At 42.4% G+C, this 21,391-nt stretch overlaps 1 protein-coding gene and 1 long non-coding RNA gene across 4 annotated transcripts in view; one reads left to right on the plus strand and one right to left on the minus strand.

Moving 5' to 3' along the window:
- LOC128314359 (uncharacterized) overlaps positions 1 to 17,894 on the plus strand; it is a 39,279-nt gene extending 21,385 nt beyond the window's left edge. The window contains exon 2 of the long non-coding RNA XR_008295896.1: positions 15,438 to 17,894. This is a non-coding gene — a long non-coding RNA (uncharacterized LOC128314359). The remainder of the gene's footprint in view (positions 1 to 15,437) is intronic.
- Positions 17,447 to 21,391, minus strand: part of MFHAS1 (multifunctional ROCO family signaling regulator 1) — a 101,037-nt gene continuing 97,092 nt past the window's right edge. For all 3 annotated transcript variants that reach the window (XM_027077299.2, XM_027077300.2, XM_027077302.2), the window contains one exon: positions 17,447 to 20,238. In XM_027077299.2, coding sequence (XP_026933100.2) covers positions 20,205 to 20,238 — 34 coding nt within the window. In that variant the 3' untranslated portion in view covers positions 17,447 to 20,204. The remainder of the gene's footprint in view (positions 20,239 to 21,391) is intronic.

A 21,391-nucleotide genomic window follows, 5' to 3' on the forward strand; every position in this document is an offset into this window, starting at 1 on the left:
ACCGTTTATAAAGTCATGACCTAAGCAGAAACCAAGAGTCTGTGGCTTAACTGACTGAGGCACCCAGGCGCCACTGCAGGATAAATTCTTAGAAATGGAATTGCTGGGTCAAAAGGTAGTTTTAAATAGATAATGTAGTTACTAGATATTGCCAGAAACCCCTCCAAGGCACTGTATGGGTTTCCTATTCCCACCTGCAGTGCATGAGCTTGCCTATTTCCCACAGCGTCTTGAATTGAGTTTCTTGTCATACTTCTTAATTTTCACCAATCCGGTAGGTGAGAAATGGCATTTCAGTGAAGTTGTAATTTGAATTTCCCTAATTACGAGTGGAGTTGAATATTTTTCATGTGTTTAGGCTGTTTGGGATTTTTTTTAAATTAATGATCTTTTGCCTTTTTTCCTATCTAGTTTTTGGTCTTCTTTCCCTTAATTTTAAACAGTTCTTAATATATTGGGGGACATTATTCCTTAATCTGTGATAAATGTTGCAAATATTTTCTCCCAGTTTATCGGGTATATTTTGATTTTGTTCATTGTTTTTGGCAAAAGATTTTATTTTTATCAAAAGATTTTTTTCATATTTTTAAATTTTTTCCTTTGAGTCTTAGAAAACCTTTCCTTATATACATAGTATAATAGATTTCACTCCTGCTTTCTTCTAAATTTTTTATTTAAGGTTTATTTATTTTTGAGAGAGAGAGAGAGAGACAGAGTGCGAGTGGGGAAGTGGCAGAGAGAAAGGGAGACACAGAATCTGAAACAGGCTCCAGGCCCTGAGCTGTCAGCACAGAGCCTGATGCAGAGTTTGAACCCACGATCAGTAAGGTCATGACCTGAGCCAAAGTCAAAGGCATAACCAACTGAGCCACCCAGGCACCCCTCGCCTTCTTTCTTCTAGTACTTCATATGATTTGATTTTTTAAAAATTCAGATAATAGATTTTGTGCCCTTTTAAAAAAGCTAACATTATATATGAAGACTTTCTTGTGTTGATAAAAATTATTTGAAAATCTAGATTTAAAATGCTGTACTTTCTTTGAGGGATTGATTATAATTGCTTGATTCATCTTTTATTGTTGGACAGATAAGTAGCTTCTACTTTTTTGATAATCTAAGTAATGCTGTAATATACAATATATATATACAATATATAATATACAATATATATATAAAATATATAATAAAAATAATTTTTATCTTTATATATATCCTTATATATAAATCTTTGAACATGTCTATGATTATTTCCTTAGAATAAATGTCTAGAAAAATATAATGGACGATGTTATGTCAGTTGGCAGGTGACTCAATAAATAAATGATGGTAAACCCACCCCATGGAATACTACTCAGCAATTAAAAGGAACAAGTTACATGCATGCAACAACATGGATAAATCTCACCATCGTTATGTTGAATGAAAAAATAGAGACCAAAAGAAAAAAAAAGATGATGTAATGTATTATGTAATTTATATAAAATTCTTGAAAATGTAATTAATCTATAGTGACAGCAAGCACAGCAATGGTTCCTTGTGGATGGAAGTGAAAAGCACACTAGGCTATAAAGAAATAGATCATAACAGGTTATAAAGGGAATAGATATTACATAGAAACATTTGGGGGACATTTTCTCAAATGATGATAGTTTCATGAGTGTATGTGTATGTCAAACTTATCAAATTATGTCCTTTAAATATGTGCAGTTTATTGTATGCTAATTATACCTCCTTAAAATTGTAAACACGAAAGATATCAGGTCAAGTAGACCAGGAGAAAAAAGATAGCAGGTACTTCAAAGGCCCTTAATACTTACTTAACTGCCAATTCCCTGCCACCTTCTGCTTTACAGAGTAGATGTGTATAACCACCTCTCCATAGTCATTAACAGCAACTTTGCACCTTTAAAAATCTTTGTTTTTTACAAATACCAAAACAATCTAAGTTTGTTCTAAAGTGCATTGCATTAATAATGCAGTTCAACATTTTCACATGTATGCCTGTGACTTGTATTTCTTCTTTTATGAATTGTATAGATTCTTGACCATTTTGTTAAATTTTAATTTTTAAGTAGGCACACATGAGTGGGGGGGGGCAGAGAGAGGGAGAGAGGGAATTTCAAGCTGACAGTGCAAAGCCCAACATGGGGCTCGATCTCACAAACTGTGAGGTTATGACCTGAACCGAAATCAAGAGTCAGACGTTCAACTGACTGAGCCACCCAGATGCCCCAAGATTTCTTTTCATAATATGCCATATCTTCATTCATGTATGTTGCAAATATTTCTTTAAATTTGTCTTTTACTTTCTTATTTTGTCTAAGATATTTTTAGATGGAAAGAGTCTTTAAAAGATGCATGTAATCAAATGTGGTGATTTCCTTCATGGCCCTTATTAGAAAATCGAACCATATTCTGAAGTCAATTCACTCTATTTTCCTAAAGTGTTTAATTTCAATTTTTACACTTAATCTCCTCATTTCCCTCTGGAATTTACTCAGGTGTATGCTAAGAAAAAAAATATCTGGCTTTTTTCCGCCCTCTCGAGTAGTATAACATATTTCTTAAGATCATTTTGGTGATATTTCTAAAGAATAAATGGCCATTAAAAAAACCCATGATTTCTATTCATACTGTCCCAGTTGTCCTATCGGTAAAATAGGTTTAGTAATTTTCACCTCATCATTGTTTTACATATAGAGAACATTAGCTTATGTCTTACTTATGGAGCTGGTTAGTTCTTACATACATGATAAGCATTTTGATTTTTTTAAATGTTTTATTTATTTTTGAGAGACAGAGCACGAGCAGGGAAGGGGCAGAGACAGAGGGAGACACAGAATCTGAAGCAGGCTTCAGGCTCTGAGCTGTCAGCACAGAGCCTGATGCGGGGCTCAAACTCACAAAGCTTGTGAGATCATGACCTAAGCCAAAGTCAGACACTTAACCAACTGAGCCACCCAGGTGCCCTTCTATGAATCCTTTTAATGAGATAGTTGTCCTGGTACATTTAAACTCTGACACAGCTGAACAAATACAATATTCGTGGGTGGAGAAAATTAAGCTTATGCCATTTCTGTTTGGCTTTTAGTCTGTATATAGCTGAACTTCTATCCAGGGAACAGTGATCTTTTTGACTTTCATCCAGAAAGTGCTTTGTAAGTAGACTACTATTTTAATACTGTAGGAAATCTTTATAACACTTTATGATCACAGGCATAGATAAACCGTTGGCTACATTATGCACTTATAAAGCAGTCACAAAATAGAGACATTGCATCCTTAGCAAGGATTCCACTTAACGTGGCCAGCTTTATTAGCATTTCCAGCCTTGTGGATATTGTTGTTTTTTCTTCCCTCCCAGGAAAACATACACAAACATTTGGAAGAGTCTCTGCAGAGCCTCACCATGCTAATATCACCAGTGAAGCCTTCTTGAAGGGCTTGTATTTTGGTGGTCTGTCTCACCAGGGGTGCAGTCAGTTTCCTTGTGTGTCTACTGGTATGTCTAACTCCGTTGGATCTGCTATAACAAAATAGCACAGACTGGAGGCTTAGACGTCCCAGATAAAAGTGCTGGTAGATTTGTTGTCTGATAAAAGCCTTGTTATGTCCAGAATTCATGATCCCCAAAGACCACCAGGGAGCCGAGTCCGATGCAACAGCAAAGAGCCTTTATTCGAGCTAGCTCAAGCTCAATCCCCTACCTGCACCTACGCAGAGGTGAGATACTGGAGAGAGAGAGCGAGTTTCAAAAGCACAAAGATTTTATAGGGGTCTAGGGGCAGTTGGTGAGGTAATGACTGTGGCCTCAGCCGATTGGCTGGGGAAGGGTCGGAGTCCTGTTAGGCAGGTCGCAGGGCGTGTTTTGATCAGGAAGTTTGAACAGGTGAGCGGAAGGTTACTCAAGGGGAGGAGGCGTGGTCTGAGGTTTCTGCGATTTTCCCGGAAAGGGGCCATGTCGGGGACATAGTCACTCAAGGTGGAGGACACAGAACAAGATGGAATCGGCCCACGTAGGTCCGCTCTTTTAGCCTGCTTCCTGGTCCTTAGATGGCCATCTTGCTGAGCCTTCGCAGGGCAGAGGGGCAAGGGAGCTCTCTGAGGACTTTTTTATAAGGGCACAATCCCATACAGGAGGGCTCTACCCTCATAGCCTAATCACCTCTCTAAGACCCCACCACCTAATACTATCACAGAGGGGGTTAGATTTCAACATATGAATTTTGGGGGAGAACAAACATTCAGTCTGTAGCATGGCCTCAGAAACGTTTTAACACTATGGATTCCTTTTTATTTTAAGGCCAATTGGTAGCCACCTCCAGGGTGGGGGCCCGTCCATTTGGGAGAGGGTGGGACTTCAGATTTCTTTGGTGTGTACAGAAAGTTTTAAGAGGAGGTAGAAGAGAAGTGGAGTTGGGAGAATTCTGTCCCAGAAAGGAGCAGGGAAAGAGTTCATGGCTGTCGCAGGGCCTCAAAGAGGAGGAATGGTGACCGAGAGACCTACCTCTTAAGGCTTCAGGGATCCTGTGGACTGATTGCAAATCCTGCCTTGTGGGCCAATCCTCCCCCCACCTCCTCCCCCACTTTCACACCATTCAGCAGAAACACACCATCTGATGGAGACAACTGGGGGTGGGGGGTAGGCTCCTCTCTCTCTCTCCATCAGTTATAATACAATGGTTCTCCAAAGATGGGACCCAGGCCAGCAGCACCAGCCTAAGTTGGGATATGCCGACTGAATCAGAAAGCCTTCCAGTGGAGCCCAGCAGTCTAGGTAGAAGAAGCCCTCCAGGAGATTCTGAGCTTACTAAATTTGAAGGACCAGCTTGCTCTTCTGTAATTGTATGTTAACTCATCTCTATTCTCAAGACAGAAAGTGCTTTAGGGGCAGAGACAAATGTTTTTACCAATGCCTTTAAAGTACAGAATAGCAAATATGTTTGTTGAAAGAATGAATAAAGCAAAGGGTCTCCTGCACAGTCTTAACTATTTAATAACTGCTTGGTAAATACTTTTGACAGCATCAGACTCAAGGTGGATCTCTAAAGAAGCACAGCCCATGAATGGTTGAGAAAAATCCCTCCCCTACTGGAGAAATAAAAGACATCTAGCTGTGGAAATAAACATTTCTCTAGAAGCCATCTAGGACTCATTTAAGTAAATGTCCTTTTTTTTTTTTTCTAATGGGAAATGGAATGCAGTTTCATTGCCAAACAATTAGAAAATGCAAAGAAAGTATAAAAATATGAATGTATCTCTTACTCCACCTCCTTCTGAGTCTTTTCTATGTACCATTATATTTATCCCCCAATTATAATATTAAAAATAAAAATAAAAATAAATCTTTTCTTTATACTGGAATGCAACACATGCTCACTCAGAAATATTGGAAAATACAGAACAGCATCACAGAGAAAATCACGTCACCAATAATTCCATCATTCAAAAATGTGAATACCCTGGGGGATCTCCCTCCAGACTCTGTGTGTGTCTTTATGTATGAATTTTAAAACCTGTATATGTTCTATAACCTTCTCCTTTGTGATTAGCACCAGCTTTTCATATGTGATTACCTCCTGTGGCATGTAGTGTACAAAGCACATCCAGGATTAGACGACCTCCCGGGAAAGCCCCTGTGCTAGATGTGGCCCAAAGGCCCAAGGCTTGAATCTGCTCTCTGATTTTCCTTAGCACCACTCTGACTTTTTAAAGGATGAGTTAATGTAATGGGCAAAATGCTGGAAGCTTCTTAGAGTCCCAGGCTTTCACCGAATGAGAAGTCTGTTCCAAGAAAAAGTGTGATCACCTGGACGATGGGGTTGTGTTGGCATCATTCAGCTCTCTTCTGGCGCTTGGGTAACGCTTAGGATTTCAGAACCAAGCAGTCATCCATAAATGCTCATGTTGCTGTGTTTCTTCCTTTTGTCTTCAAGATAATAATTTGAAAATAGGTAGTTGCCCCCACCCACCCATCCTGGAACTCTCCACTAAACCCATCTATATGGGCTGGGACCCTTGGGATCCTCACCAACAGAAGTGAGTTCTGTGGCTTTGATCTTCTCATTATCAGTGTATCTGTGGGGGGAAAAGTGTGGTGGTGATGAATGGGGAGACAAGGCAATCTCAGATAAGGGTGGTGGTCATCTAAGGGACACTCACTGATGCTTTGTAATACTGTAATTTCAACGCAAAGGTATTGTGGGTAACTTGCAAAGCAAAGTGTAAAAGAGGAAAGACAATCACCTGTCCTCCCAAATCTCATGTAATCCCTCTTGGCATTTTATCTTTCAGCTTTTTGTCTGTGCATTTATCTTAATGAGCATTGAAAAACTATTTTCTGTAAAACTTGCAACCTCATTTTTTTTCACTGAAAATTATAGCAAAAATTTTTGTATGTTATTATAAAACATTCAGAACATATTTTTAATGCCATTTCCCATCATATACTCTCCTGAATCCTTTCCCCATGGTTACTTTAAAATTTTCAAGTTTATTTTAAAGTTTGTTTATTTTGAGGAGCGAGAAAGCTCATGTGAGTGGAGGAGAGGCAGAGGGAGAGAGAGACTCTCAAGCAGCCTCCACACTGTCAGCATGGAGCCCAACTCTGGGCTTGATCCCATGAACCATGAGATCATGACTGAGCTGAAACCAAGAATCGGACGCTTAACTGATTGAGCCAGTCAGATGCCCCTTAAATTGTCATTAAAAAAAAAAATCACCTGGTGCTCATCATATAAGTGTACCCCTTAATCCCCATCACCTATTTCATCAATCCTTCCACCCACCTCCCCTCTGGTAACCACCATTTTTTTCTCTATAGTTAAGAGTCTGTTTCTTGATTTGTCTTTCTTTTTTCCCCTTTGCTCATTTGTTTGTTTCTTAAATTCCACATATGAGTGAAATCATATGGTATTTGTCTTTCTCTGACTTACTTATTTCACTTACCATTATTATATTCTTGAGCTCCATCCATGTCTTTGCAAATGACAAGATTTCATTCATTTGATGGCTGAATAATATTCGTGTGTGTGTGTGTGTGTGTGTGTGTATGGGTGGTGTGTATAAAACATCTACTTTATCTGTTCATCAGTCAATGGAGACTTGGGCTGCTTCCATAATTTGGCTGTTGTAAATAATGCTGCTTTAAACATAGGGGTACATGTTACCCTTTGAATTAGTGTTTTTGTTTCTTTGGGTGAATATCCAGTAGTCTGATTGCTGGATCATGGTGCAGTTCTATTTTTTTTCTTTTTGAGGAACTTCCACACTGTTTTTCACAGTGGCTACACCAGTTTGCATTTTTACCAACAGTGCAAGAGGGTTCCTGTTTCTCTATATCCTCACCAACGCTTGTTGTTTCTTGTGTTGCTGATGTTAGCCATTCTGACAGGTGTGAAATGATATCTCATTGTGGTTTTGATTTGCATTTCCCTGTGGAGCATCTTTTCATGTGTCTGTTGCCCATATGCATGTCTTATTTGGAGAAATATCTGTTCATGTCTTCTTCCCATTTTTAATTGGGTTACTTGTTTTTTGGGTGTTGAGTTTTATAAGTTCTTTATATGTTTTGGATACTAACTCTTTATTGGATATGCTATTTGCAAATATCTTCTTCCATTCCATAGATTACCTTTCAGTTTTGTTTCCTTTGCTGTACAGATACTTTTTATTTTGATGTAGTCTCAGTAGTTTATATTTGCTTTTGTTACCCTTGCCTCAGGGGACCCATCTAGAAAAAAGTTGCTATGGTCAGTGTCAGAGAAGTTACTGATGGTACTCTCTTCTAGAATTTTTATGGTTTCATGTCTCACATTTAGGTCTTTAATCCATGTTGAATTTATTTTTGTATATGGCATAAGAAAGTGGTCCAGTTTCATTCTTTTGCATGTTGCCGTTCAGTTTTCCTAACATGTTTTGTTGAAGAGATTATCTTTTTCCCATTACATATTCTTTCCTGCTTTGTCAAAGATTAATTGGCCATATAATCGTGGGTTTATTTATGGATTTTCTATTCTGTTCTATTGGTCTATGTGTCTATTTTTGTGACAGTACCATACTGTTTTGAGCACTACAGCTTTGTAATATAACTTGAAGTCTGAAATTGTGATACCTTCAGCTTCGTTTTTTGTTTTCAAAATTGCTTTGGCTATTCAGGGTCTTTCGTGGTTCATCTACATTTTTGGACTGTTTGTTTTAGCTTTATGGAAAATGCTGTTGGTATTTTGAAAGGAATTGCATTAAATCTGTAAACTGCTTTGGGTAGTACAGACATTTTAACAACATTTGTTCTTCCAACCCATGAACATGGAATGTCTTCCCATTTTTTGTGTCTTACTCAATTTCTCTCATCAGTGCTTCCTAGTTTTCAGAGTACATCTTTCACCTCTTTGGTTCAGTGTATTCCTAGGTTTCTTATTATTTTGGGTGCAGTTGTAAATGGGATTGTTTTTGTAATTTCCTTTTCTGCTGCTTCATTATTGGTGTAATGAAATACAACAGAAGTCTGTCAATTGATTTTGTATGCTTCAACCTTTCTGAATTCGCTTACCAGTTCTAGCCGTTTTTGGGTGGAGTCTTTCAGGCTTTCCTATATAGAGCATTATGTCACCTGAAAACTGTGAAAATTTTACTTCTTCTTTACTGATTTGGATGACTGTTGCTTTAAATTTTTGCTAAACATTCTTATATATGTAGCTTTGTCCATATTTCTGTGAAGTTGGGATAGATTCCTGAGAGTGGGATGAAATTTAGACATTGATGGCTTTGATAGCTATTCCTCATTGTTTTCCAGAATGGTCCAACTTCCACTGTCATGGCCTCAGTGTATGAGCACAAAAGAGGCAAACACGAAAGGTGCACTGTGTGGGAATGTTCACAGCACCAGGTGGCACAAGATGTCAAATCTAAGGTGGATTTACTGACATGGTCCCTCTTAGCATCTTCATTTTACAATCCTAACAATGCAATACAAGTCTGTTTTATTTTTATTTGTTTGTTTTTTAATGTTTATTTTTGAGAGAGAGAAAGAGCACGAGTGGAGGAAGGGCAAAGAGAGAGGGAGGCACAGAATCTGAAGCAGGATCCAGGCTCTGAGCTGTCAGCACAGAGCCTGATGTGGGGCCTGAACCCTCAAGCTGTGAGATCATGACCTGAGCCAAAGTCAGATGCTTAACTGACTAAGCCACACAGGCACTCCTGTTTTATTTTTTTTTTAAGTTTGTTTATTAATTTTGAGAGAGAGTCAGAGAGAGAGGGAGGGAGGGGCAAAGAGAGAAGGAGAGAGAGAATCCCAAGCAGGCTCTGTTCGCACTGTCAGCACAGAGCCTCATGTGGGGCTTGATCTCACGACCCTAAGATCATGACCTTAGCCATAATCAAGATTCAGAAGCATAACCAACTGAGCTACCCAGGCACCCTGACACAAGTCTGCTTTAGATTTCATCTGGGGAGTTTGGCCTCAGAAATGCCTCACATTATAGCCTGGTCAGTCCCTTTTCAAAAACATGGGTTTCAAGAACAACATGCTAGAGGCGTCCCTGGGTCTAAACATTTCTAGTGCAGCTAGATGTACTGTTTTTCTTTAACTGTGTTGAACTTTTACAAGAGATCACCCTTGCACAGAAAATGTATCACTCATCCAACCTCTCCACTTAAGAACTTGAACATTTAGTTCTTTTCACTTGAATTTAAAAATAACACTATGATAAATTCCTCAAAGGCCAGTGACCACATGAATTGGTTCAGTAACTGTTAGACCCTGCTGCTGAGGAGACAGAAGTCCTAGAGGCTGGTTCTTTAATATCATGCATAGGTAAGAGGAAATGTGTCACAGCCCAGCCAAATCCCACTGTAGGATAGACGCAGACTTAGTCACAAGGAGAACCAGGTCAGGACATGTGTGTGGTTCAGTATAATTAGAACAATGACCCAAATGTTGGTGAGTCAAGGTCATCATGTGGGACAATAGTGTAATGACCTGGTATAGATATAACTCAAACTGTGAAAGGGACCTTAAGCAATTATTGAGTATACCGATGAGCAATCTCATGAAGTCAGAGATGTGTCCAAGATCCCATGGCTAGTTAGTGGCTCTCTGGGTCTTTAACTAGGTCTTCTGATTGCAAGCTAAGTGCACTTTCTGGCCCTACATTGGCTGCATCTCTGGCCCATGTCCATTGTGTCTTGGCAATGTCAGTGGGGCCTGGCAGAACGGATTGAGAGAGGAGCCCGGACTCGTGAGAAGACATCCCTTATTATTTGTGTTGCTGCCACCTGCAAATAGTTAGTGAAATTTTCTGGTGCAGCCCGGAAGCTGACAGTCATCCACTTATCTTCATCTGTGTCTCTTAGGATGAAATAAAATGCACTTAAGAATTCATTCCTCTAGCCCCTTATTTATAGCAAGCCCCCTATGCATGAAGGAATAGCTCCAACTCGAGATTCTTTTCCGATGAGATACAAACCAATCTGCAGTGAGACATGTAGTCAGGGGACTGTAATTTCCTGACCTCAACATCATTAAACCTCAGCAAGGCCATCACATTAGCTCGTTTTCGTGTAATTGTATAAACACGGGTTTGCCAGTTCAAAGCACTCGGAAATATTTCACCATGCCTTCTTCAGAGCTAGGCCATAGTGACCACGTGCCAAAGCTAAAAAAAAAATAACAAGCTTGTCTGAGCTAGTGATGATTTGGATTTGTAGGAAGGCAGCCGGACAAGTCTTCAGATACATGCCACCATTTTGTGACCATATGCTTGGATGTAGAAGTTGGGAATGAGGGAAAGGGTGAATGCCCTCCTCACTTTCTCCCTCCTTAGTTCCTCGTAGCTTGAATTTGATTCAGTTGAACTAATATGCATTGAAGGGATCTCGTGTGGAAGGTTCAGTCATAGGCCCTAGGGGAGGAGGGCTCTGGCCTATTTGCTGATCTCAAGGAGTTCAAGTTCCTGAAGATGAGATGGGCATATAAACAACTTTAACTCCAGGCAGAATTGCAGGAGTGCCATGATGGCTACAGAAGCGCTACGTAGTACCATAAAGAAGGAAATAAATTTTGCTTGAGAGCTGCCAGAAGGCTCCAAGCAAAGGGTAGCATTTAGCAGGTGAAGGGAATTCTGTGACGAGAACCCACTCTGAACACGGGTAGTCCAAGCACATGGCCAGGGGAGTGCAAGTGCAGGGCATGGGGTTGGGGGTAAGGAATTCAGTGTGAGTCGTGAACGTTACTCTGACCACAAGAAAAACAGGTCTCTGCAGAGGCCCAGTCTGCCTCAAGTAGTGCTGAACCTCCAGCGTGCCAAACGGCACTTAGTGTGTAATGAGTGGCTGGTAATGGAAAGAGGTCCTGCTCCAGCCGGGTATTTTTGGTGCACACGCAGAGATCCATTCAAGTTACCTCTAGCAACGGGTGGTTCATTTTGATAACATAGTTGGACTGGAACGATGGAGGCAACTCTAGGGACCAGGGGCTGTCTGCAGACTCACTCACAGCAGGTGTGGTCTCTGGAATGCTTTCCTGCATTGGTCAGCTCTCCTCTCTTCCAGCCAGCTTCTTCTGCTTCAGCCAAGTCTCTGCTCCATCTTTACTGCAGTATGGAAGTGGTCACAACCGCCACTCTGATCCCTCTTTCCATGTCATGACATTCCCCCTGCTCCTGTTGTTGGTTGGCTTGGTCCCTGCGTGTCTAATGCTAAGAGCAGGAAACGTGCTGGCCCAGACGATTTTTGCATACATGGCCACCAGATGCCCATGCCTACTTCAACCCGCCATGCTGGACTGGCAGAGGGCTAGCACGAGCTGTGGGCAAAGTGTCTCCCTTAGAATTGGGTGCGGTTGCTCTGATCGTCTTAAGCACACTTGTGGCAGAAATAGAGCTGAGTTAGGTTTATGCCAATTGACCAAGGAATCTGAACTGTATTCAGTAGGCGCAATGTTGTGGAAGGCTTTTATCAGGGCATAGCCTGCTGGCTCCCTATCTTTTCACATCCTCAGACTCTACCCTGATGCTGGCCAGCAGTCTAACAACTCTTTGCCCTAAAATATTTTCCTTTATTTCACTTGAAAACCTCATCACTCCATTCTCAATTTGGCTCCATCACTCCCTTTGTTCTCTAAATCGTTCTCGTGGAATCCTTGGCCCTCAGCAGATTGCCCCCTATGAGTGGGCCTCATCTAATCAGTTAAAGGTCAGAGGAGAACAAAAGGTTCACCCTCCCCTGAGTAAGAGAGAATTCTCCTGCCAGATGGCCTTCACACGGAGACATCAGTTCTACAGATTTTGGACTTGGCAGCCTCCAGAATCGTGGGAGCCTATTTCGTATCATTAACCCCTTTCCAATACGTGTTATTGGCTCTGTTTCTCTGGATACCCTGACTACTACAATGCCCTAAGAGAAACCCATTACCCTATTAGTAGTCATTCCCTACTCTCCTCCATCCAGCCCCAAGCAACCACAATATATGCTTGTACTGGATATTTCATATAAATGGAATCATACAATGTGTAATCTCCTAGGATTGGCTTTTTTAACATTCCTCCAAGTGATAGCATACATTGGCACTTAATTTCCTTGTATTGCCAAATAGTGTTTCAATTCTGTGGATAAACCACATTTTAGTCATCCATTCATCAGTAGATGTCTATTTGGATTGGTTCTACTTTTTGGCTCTGATGAATTGTTCTGCCATAAACATTTGTTGACAAGTTTTTGGATGGAGGCGTGCTTTTATTTCTCTTTGGTATAAACTTGGAGCACGGGAGTGGAATTGCCCAGTCATAGGTAACTGTATGTTTGAAATTCTGAAACACCGCCAAACCATTTGCCTAAGTGTCTTCACCGTTTTACCAGCAATGTAGAGAGTTCCAATTTCTCCACATCCTTGTCAACACTTATTACTTTCTTTTTTTGTAGCCATCACAGTGGGAGCAAAGTGGTATCTCACCGAGGTTTGGCTTTGCATTTCCCTCAGAGCTGATGACTTTGAGTATCTTATGTGCTTATTGACCATTTGTATATATTCTTTGGAGAAAGGTCCATTCAAATCCTCTGCCCATTTTAAAATTGGGTTATCGTTTTCCTTTGTCTTTGAAAGAAATTTTTTTAAACATCTATTTATTGTTGAGAGAGAGTACAAGCAGGGGAGGGGCAGAGAGAGAGGGAGACACAGAATCGGAAGCAGGCCCCAGGCTCTGAGCTGTCAGCACGGAGCCCCACGCGGGTGTCGAACTCACAGACCATGAGATCGTGACCGGAGCTGAAGTTGGACACTTAACTGACTGAGCCGCCCAGGCACACCTGCTTTATATAATATTTTTAAAGAAGCTGAGGGAAGAAAGAAGAGGAAGTATATACCATAACATTTGTCATAATAACTTTCTTATTTACCTTTTGGTAAATTTCATTCCTTTCTTCCTTTCGATTTCAATTACCATGTGATGTCAATTCCTTACTCCATTGCAGTTTAGTTCCGCTTGCTTCCTTTGTGCTTATATTGTTTAATATATTACATTCGTGTACATTCTCTTATATACATATTGTTTTGTCTGATTGTTTTAAATCAGTTAAGAAAGAAGGCATACGCAATCACACAGTTTTTACCATCACCTACGTAGTTTCCTTTACTGGGGCTCTTTGATATCCCTGCTCAGATTTCCTCCCTAGTTTTTATCTTTTAGCCCAGCAACATAGGGGCTGCCCCTGGTTCTGCATAAGTCCCTTGCTGGTCGAAAGTTGTGCTTTAGCCCCCTCCAGCCATTAGATGTCCACCCTGTACTTTGGAGGTGTGTGTGCGTAGCTTGTAGGTTGCTATCACACTTCAGGGAATTTACATTTTGGGCTCCACGTTCAGCCAGGGACTAGTAGCAAGGAGTTCCTCTCTGATCACTCCTGAGAGAGCTCAGTCTTGGACTTGCACAGTCTTCTCGGTTCCCAGGAACAAGTGTGGTTTTAGTTGCAAGCCTGCCTTTGTAGGAGTAGCCCCTTAGCCAGAGTAGCTCATTGAGTCGGTGTTTGCTCAGAGGTTATGTTGGAGCCCCTTGAGCCAGTGAGGCTTCTGCCCTGTGGTGATGGGGCTGTGAGTGCCTGGAGGATGCTTTGGAGTCTGCCCCATGTCCTGATCTGAGGACTCCTGAGTGGGTGCAGCCTAGAGCACCGCCAGAATTGACTGTGATCCCAGGAGGTCTCTTCTTGGCTCTTTCCCTGGTTCCATTAGCTGCTCTGTTTCCCTTGGATCCTGGAGCTACTGGCCTCCAAGATATCCCCTGGTTTTGCCAACATCCTGAGACATGCCTTTCTCCGGGCCCTGTTCCAAATAAAGTCGGTCTTCTTGGGCAGAGCTGTGGGGGCCTTCATCCTTATGGCCTGCCTTTACTCTGGACAAACCCCTGCGACTCTGCACTGAGGGTGGGATCCACTTTTTCTGACCATGTCACCCCTGCTCTTCAAGTCGGCACTGAGGGAGGAGGAAGCAGTCTTCCCCGCTTGCCTCTCCTGGGGGTGAGGAGGGGCAGGGACCACTGAGGCCTCAGGATCCTTTTCTGCCCTGCCTGCGGTAGAGCTTCACCTGCAAGCAGGAGGTGGCCCTCGTCCTCCCGGCTCCTCTTGCCTGGAACAGAGCTTCTGGAACAGAGTGCTGAGGAGGATGAGAAATGCAGGTAGCCTGCCTCTCCCAAGGAGAAACTGCAGCCCCCAATGGGGAGTTGAGGGGAGAGAGAATCTCCATCTTCTGGGCCACATCTGCCCAAAGTAGAGGGCCTAGGGTACCACTTCTGGAACATGGAGCTATGGCGGGGGGGGGGGGGGGGGGGGTGTGGTCAGGAAGGTCATGGCTTAAAGGTCACAGACCCTGGCTGATTTTGTATTTAGTAGATTTTCTTGAATGGATATTTCTCCATTTGCTGTATGTCCTTAGGATGGTTTCTGGGGATTTTAAATGACTGTGTTTTTTTTGTTTGTTTTTGTTTGTTTTGTTTTGTTTTTTAAACAATTCTCCCTATTTTGTTTTGCTGGGGAGAATTTACACTGAGCTCCTTACCCTGTCATTCTGGAAGTCTTGCTCACCCACCATCCTGGCATACTCTCTGGAGTAGGAAAGAAAAGAGTGAACGGATCACTGGTTTGCCAGGCATTAATTACACGTACCCCTCAGCACACATTGGGCATGTGGCCTGTACCCAACTTAATTTCATGCCATGATTTGGTTCCTCAAGTACTGACTATAATATAAATCCAAGGGATGTGTTCTGTTCTATGGATCCCAGATCGGTTATGGAGATTCTGCTTTTGTTTCTGATGAGTGAAAACGGGATTCCTTTTTCGGTCTGGCTTCAGTAAAATATCCAGAGAGAAAAAATGTTATATCTATAAGGGTCTTCTGCAAAAACTAATTCAAGTTTTCACACATCTAACCAACTTTCTCATTCAAATTTCAGTTGTGTTCCTATGAAAACTCTAACTGCACTGAAACATTCCAGATGCAGCAAAACTTACTTTCAACTTCAAATTGAAGAAATACTAGTTTTCTAGCAGAACGCTACCCTGCCTCCTACGAACATAAAAGGCAGCAAAGAAGCAACCACACCTGCGCCCGATAGCACTGGCACCACACGCCCCGTACCCTGGAAAACCCGGTCTCCGAGGGCATCTGCAGACGACTCGGGAAGGGCCTCCTTCCACACTCACACGCGGAGAAACGCTGCATGGAGGTCCGTTCCCCTCTGGGCCACTCACAGATTGCAGTGGCATCCAAGAGCTTCTCAGAGGCCTGCGGCAAAAACTGTGCTGCTTTATTTAAAGCGGCATTTCTCACACTTACTAAAGCTCAGGACTCCTTTACAGAGGAGCGCGAGTTAGCATCTCAGGAGATACAACAGTTTCATGGAGCCGTTTGAGAAAACTCTCAATTAATCTCAGAGTCAGAATGGAATCATTTCATTCAAAGATATTTCTTGTATATGCACATGAAAAAGGCACTGCTTCCCTGGAGCTGAAATATTCAAATAGGGTTTCTGCTGCCAGGTGAATTTTCTTACGCCTTCTAACCCAGGTAACTTCCAAGGCTCCTCTGCTCAATAAAACCTCTTCCAGCAACTCTGTGTCCCCTCCCTACTCGGTGCAAGAGAGTCAAGTTCTAGGAGGTGAGGCCCTTCCTTGTTGCCAGGACCACTGGGCGCCGGAGGCGCGGACAAGGGAAACCCTGGGCTTTTGAATCCAACGCTTGAGCAACCGCACCGTGTAGTCAAAGCAAACCTGGAATCGACTTCAAAAAGCTCACAAACAGCCTTGAGAGGTTATGAGCTGGGCGATAAATCATGTGCAGTAGCTGTCACCACTGACACCTGCTGATCGGTGACCTGCTCAGCAAGTTTAAAGAACTCTGAGTTTCTTGGTTAAAAAAAAATAATCTAAAACTAGGCTCCAAATGAGGACTTCTGCTCCTTGTATGCTCTTCAACAGGAGAGGGAGCACTAGGGAGGACTCCACGGGCCTGGACACATTGCCGGGGCAGGCCTATCTGCAGGGAGCACACGGCCTGCTTCGCTATCCTTTAGAAAATTCTGGGGGTGCCTGGGTGGCTTGGTTAAGCATCCGACCTTGGCACAGGTCATGACCTCACGGTCAGTGGGTTCGAGCCCCGAGTCAGGCTCTGTGCGCACAGCTCGGAGCCTGGAGCCTTCTTCGGATTCTGTGTCTCCCTGTCTCTCTGCTCTTCCCCTGCTCATGCTCTGTTTCTCTCTCTCTCTCTCTCTCAAAAACAAATCCACATTAAAAATTTTAAGAAAATTCTGATAGCCACAGCATGGTTTCAGCTCTTCCGCAGAGGCACTTGGAGCCCGGGGCCCCTAGAGGCGTCACCTGCTTTCTCGGGAAGCACCGGGTCAAGGGGCCTTTCTGCCCTGGGCCTCAGGGAGGGTTTTCCTGCTCCCGGTCCCTCCCAGAGGGTGTTGCTTTTGCGAGTAGCACCCACATTCTTTTTTCCCCTTATCAACTTTTTTTTTTTTCTTCCCATAGGGGGAATAGAGCCTCGGACCCAGTACCTGCAGGTCCTGTGAGTACAGACCCCTCTTGGCGCCCGGGCCAATATTTACAAGGTGGTGGCAAAGACTTCTGCTAAGAACCCTTGAAAAAACTCAGGGAAAGGGGATTTGCCAACCGTGTCACAGACTCAGAAGTTTAAGAGTATCGCAGATCACTGAAAAAGGGTCTGATTGAAGTGAGAGCTGATATTCAAGAATTGAATCTCTAGTCTGAAGAGAGGCAGGGTTTTAACCAGGGACCCTTCAGTCTTCCTTGTGGGGACTCCACCCCCCCCCCCCCCCCCACAGGGCTGGCATCATCCATCTCCCAAAGCTCAGAAGTGACCTACGAACTAAAACTATGAATCGTATTTCTATAATTGAAAGTAAAGAAATCAAAAACAAAAATAACTAAACTCCGGAAATATAATCGCTTAACCATTTCTTTGTATTTTTATTGAACTTTCTTGAATTTTTTTTTTTTTTTAATTTCTGCCCAGTCATGACAATTAAGTGGGAAACCACAACGACAATTTACAAACTGTGGCATGAAAAAGAACACACACCCCATCAGGAGTTATACCAAACCCTTTCCTTTTTATTCATTCAAAAGAGTCCAACGCACAAATGTCAAATATGAGCACTGTCATTTTTTTTCTTGGAAGGGGGAAAAACATTTATTCTGGCAGCACTTTTACAATTCCAGGAAGCGGTTTTGATACCATTGGTTGCAAGAATAGAAACCATAACAGACTTGAAGGGCGTTTGTTTGCCAGGCGAGGGCTACTTGGTCTGGAAAGACTCCCCCTTGTGCTTTGGGAACTGCCCGTCCACCTCGGCTGGCCGAGCCTTCCCAGGTATGGAAAGAGAAAACGGAATTTCCTGCACAGACACTGAAAATTCCAGTAGAGCAGAGTGTTTTCTGTATCTCCAACCCTCCCCCCCACCCTGAAGCAAGTTCTCAAGCTTTTCTGGAGCTTCTTTTGGTCACATGACCCTCAATCATGGCGACCTTTTTGCCGAAACACATGTGACACCAAGATTTCTTCTTACACTGCTTCTCTAGGGTTCAGATGACAGCACAAAACATCACTTGTCAAAAAATAGCAGATATTAAGAATGTGGGCATTTATGTTCATAATTATGATAAACACCTTGCAGGGTATGTCACCCAAAGGAGCATTTTTTTTTTTTTTTCACTTAATATGGTCCCCTGGGGAGTCAGCCCGAAGTCACATCCTTACGTGTCCTTGCAAAAAAAGACTGGTCAAAGTCAGTTAATTTGACAGTTTAGGAACTGTCTCGTGCCAATTACAAAACTCCTATGCCCAACAATTCAATGGTCCATAAAGCAATTAAATGTTACCATTCAGTTTACACACACGCACGCACACAGAGAACTGTGACCAAAGGATTAAGCAGGTAATCTCGTGACTGTGTTCTAAAAGAAAACGAAATCTCAAGATTGAGGTGTCGTATTCAAGTATCAAAAAATGCAGAAAGTCTGATCCCATTTGATTTTATGATCATGACAAATCATACTTGTTTCACTGAGGTTCTGGAGTTAGTGAAGTCAACTCCCGGGGCACAAAATCTACAAAACTCAAGATTTTTCACAATGCAGCTGCTTTGCTTGTTTCTTTAAAAAATATGTTGAGACTTTGTATAGTGGCATTCCAAGAGTCAATACTTTATAAAAGAAGTAAAAGAATAATACCAGCTGACTCACTTTTCATGCCTTACACTGGTGAGAAAACAGTTTGTCTTACACATTTTTCCATCAACACACAGAGGAGGCAGCTGTAAACAGAGTCCTTTATACTCTTCAAAGAACGTGTTACTATTGCAGCAGATACTGTTTGGCCCCAATTAGGAGTAGACGAGAGCAATTTGCTTTGCTTTTCACGTTTTACTTGGTGGAGATTTTAAAACAATGGTTTTACTAGTTCTTGGCAGCAGACCATCCAATCAGAGGCTCTGTATTTATAAATAACCAATGCAGGACTATGCTCTCCAGTTAGGGAGCTCACTATCTCAAGGTCTGACCGCCAGATGTGAAGGGCTTTCAAAGTGCTCTGCTAAATTTCAGACTCTGTTCTAGAGAGAGAGAGAAAGAGAAGTACTCATTAGCAAAGCTCTTTGCACCATTCACAACTGACTCCTGATTATCTTAAGCTATTGAAAGACTCAGATTTTCCATGGACTCCTTGACCCCTCTGTCCCCCTCCCCTGAAGAATCCTACCACCAGGCTTCCACGACCCCTCTGTCCTCTGCCCCTGAAGAATCCATTAGCATATCATCTAGTGACAACGTAATGTCAACAGGAAGCTGGGAGCAAGGAACATTCTGCCCAGCACCACTGGAAATGTGGGCAAAGAAAAACAAGAATCCCACCAGCCTGCCCAAGGAACAGGCTTGCAGGCAGGGACCTTTAATTAAAAGAAGGGGAGGAGACACTGCCTGAAATACAGGTAAGGTTCTTGCTGATTATCACAACCTCTGCGAACCAGCACTTAATCCATGGGCAGACAGATGGGTTTTTTAAAATCTCAGAAGGACTAAAGATGAAAGAATGAACAGAAAGGCCTTTTGCTAAAATAAGAAACCAGCCCCATCTTGGCACAGTCCTCATGCAGAATATTGCACCCAGTGTTAACTAACGCTAGAAGCTTCGAACTGTATAAATTTAAATGTATTTGCATATTATAAAAATAAAGATAAACATATACATATTTTACACTAGTTACGGAACAGCAATGAACGGTCAGTCGATCCTTCTTTCACATTTAACAGAACTGAAATCTGAGTGCTCAAAACACGGCCACCTGTACTGCAACTATGGCTTATATGTGCACAGAAAACAAAATCCCTGAGAAGCCATTCGACTTTTTTTTTTTTTTCTTTTCTTCAAGTAGCGCTCTCCTTGGAGGATCACAGTTCTGAGGTTCAGGTTGTAAAACATTTGCTCCACGTTCTTCCCCCCCCCACCCCCGTCCTCCCCCGCCCCTCCCCCACCTCATCTACAGGCCAGGTGCGATCCCTCCTCTGCAAGCACCCTGGACAGTTATTACTCAAGTTCACGGAACGCGCGTGGGAGTGTGGAGGGTTTGCCGGGTACGAATGATGGTCCAGGTGAGTTCTGATGCTCTCTTTTCTCCACGGAAATTCCATAGCCATAGAAGTCATTGGTTTCTGTGCTTTTCACCAACGTTCTTCCTATACGGGTAGAGGAGAAGAAAGCACAGACATGACAAAAGGTGACAGAGAAGGATATTCTCAATTCTAAGAACAGGAAGCAAAACTATGAATCGGGTTTTTTTTTTGCACCAATTTTAATTTTTACTTCTAGAATTCCTTATAAAAATGTGAGTGTCAGGCAATTAAGGATCCTACAAAGAAAAGCGTCTTTTCACTAGAAAGTTGGTCGAACACTTCTGGTTGTGACATTAAGTTTAGGCATAATGAGGAACTATACGAATTAGTAATAACCACCTAAGCCATTGTAATTTCACAGCCGAATGAGATTTATAATCAAGAACTCCAAACACTAACCACAGCACTGAGTCCTTTCAGGAAACACACACACACACACACGCACGCACGCACGCACGCGCGAGCTAAATAGCCCTCTAGGAATAGGAATATATACTGAAAAGTGAGAACTTTTAGGATGTCTAACTGGCCTTAAAAGGCATGATTTCACTTGCAATGTTACATACAGGCAAGGCTGTCAAACTAAAAGCTGGAGTTGGATGAATATAAAATAAACTCCTGTATCGCCACCTAATTAAACAGAGTGGCATTCAATTCAGACAAAATGATTAGAGAGAGAGGTCAAAGGTCCTCATCCCTTATGTCACCCTTCCTATAATGACATGCAGTCCCTCCATCCCCCCCCATCTCTCAATGGTGCTTGATTTCACAGAAACTTTGTAAAATATTAGTAACATTACCAAAAAAACGCACCTTCCATTTACTAACAACTTACTACACATCAGGAATCACACCCAGTCACCGCAGTGCATTACTGGATTAATCCTCAACTCATAACACGCCTATGGGGTAAGCTCCATCCTACTCTACATTCACCAAGAAGGAAACGAAGGTTCCCAGAGGTTAAATAACTTCTGGAGGGAACACACCAGGGTGCGAGAGAGCCAGCCTTTAGCAAGGGTTACTTGACTCCACAGCGTGCTTGACAGCTAAAAGCCAGGTTGGGATGTTCGGAGCCCTGGGGATAGCTTCATGTTTCTATGGCACTCAGCCACGAAGACTTTTTGAAGGCCTATTCATATATAGCAAACTTCCCAGTAGAGAAAGTTTTGACAACTGCCTCAAATTCGAGTAATAAGAAAATAAATCTAACGTA

Source organism: Acinonyx jubatus, chromosome B1 (genome assembly GCF_027475565.1).
Source record: "Acinonyx jubatus isolate Ajub_Pintada_27869175 chromosome B1, VMU_Ajub_asm_v1.0, whole genome shotgun sequence".
Taxonomy (NCBI): domain Eukaryota; kingdom Metazoa; phylum Chordata; class Mammalia; order Carnivora; family Felidae; genus Acinonyx; species Acinonyx jubatus.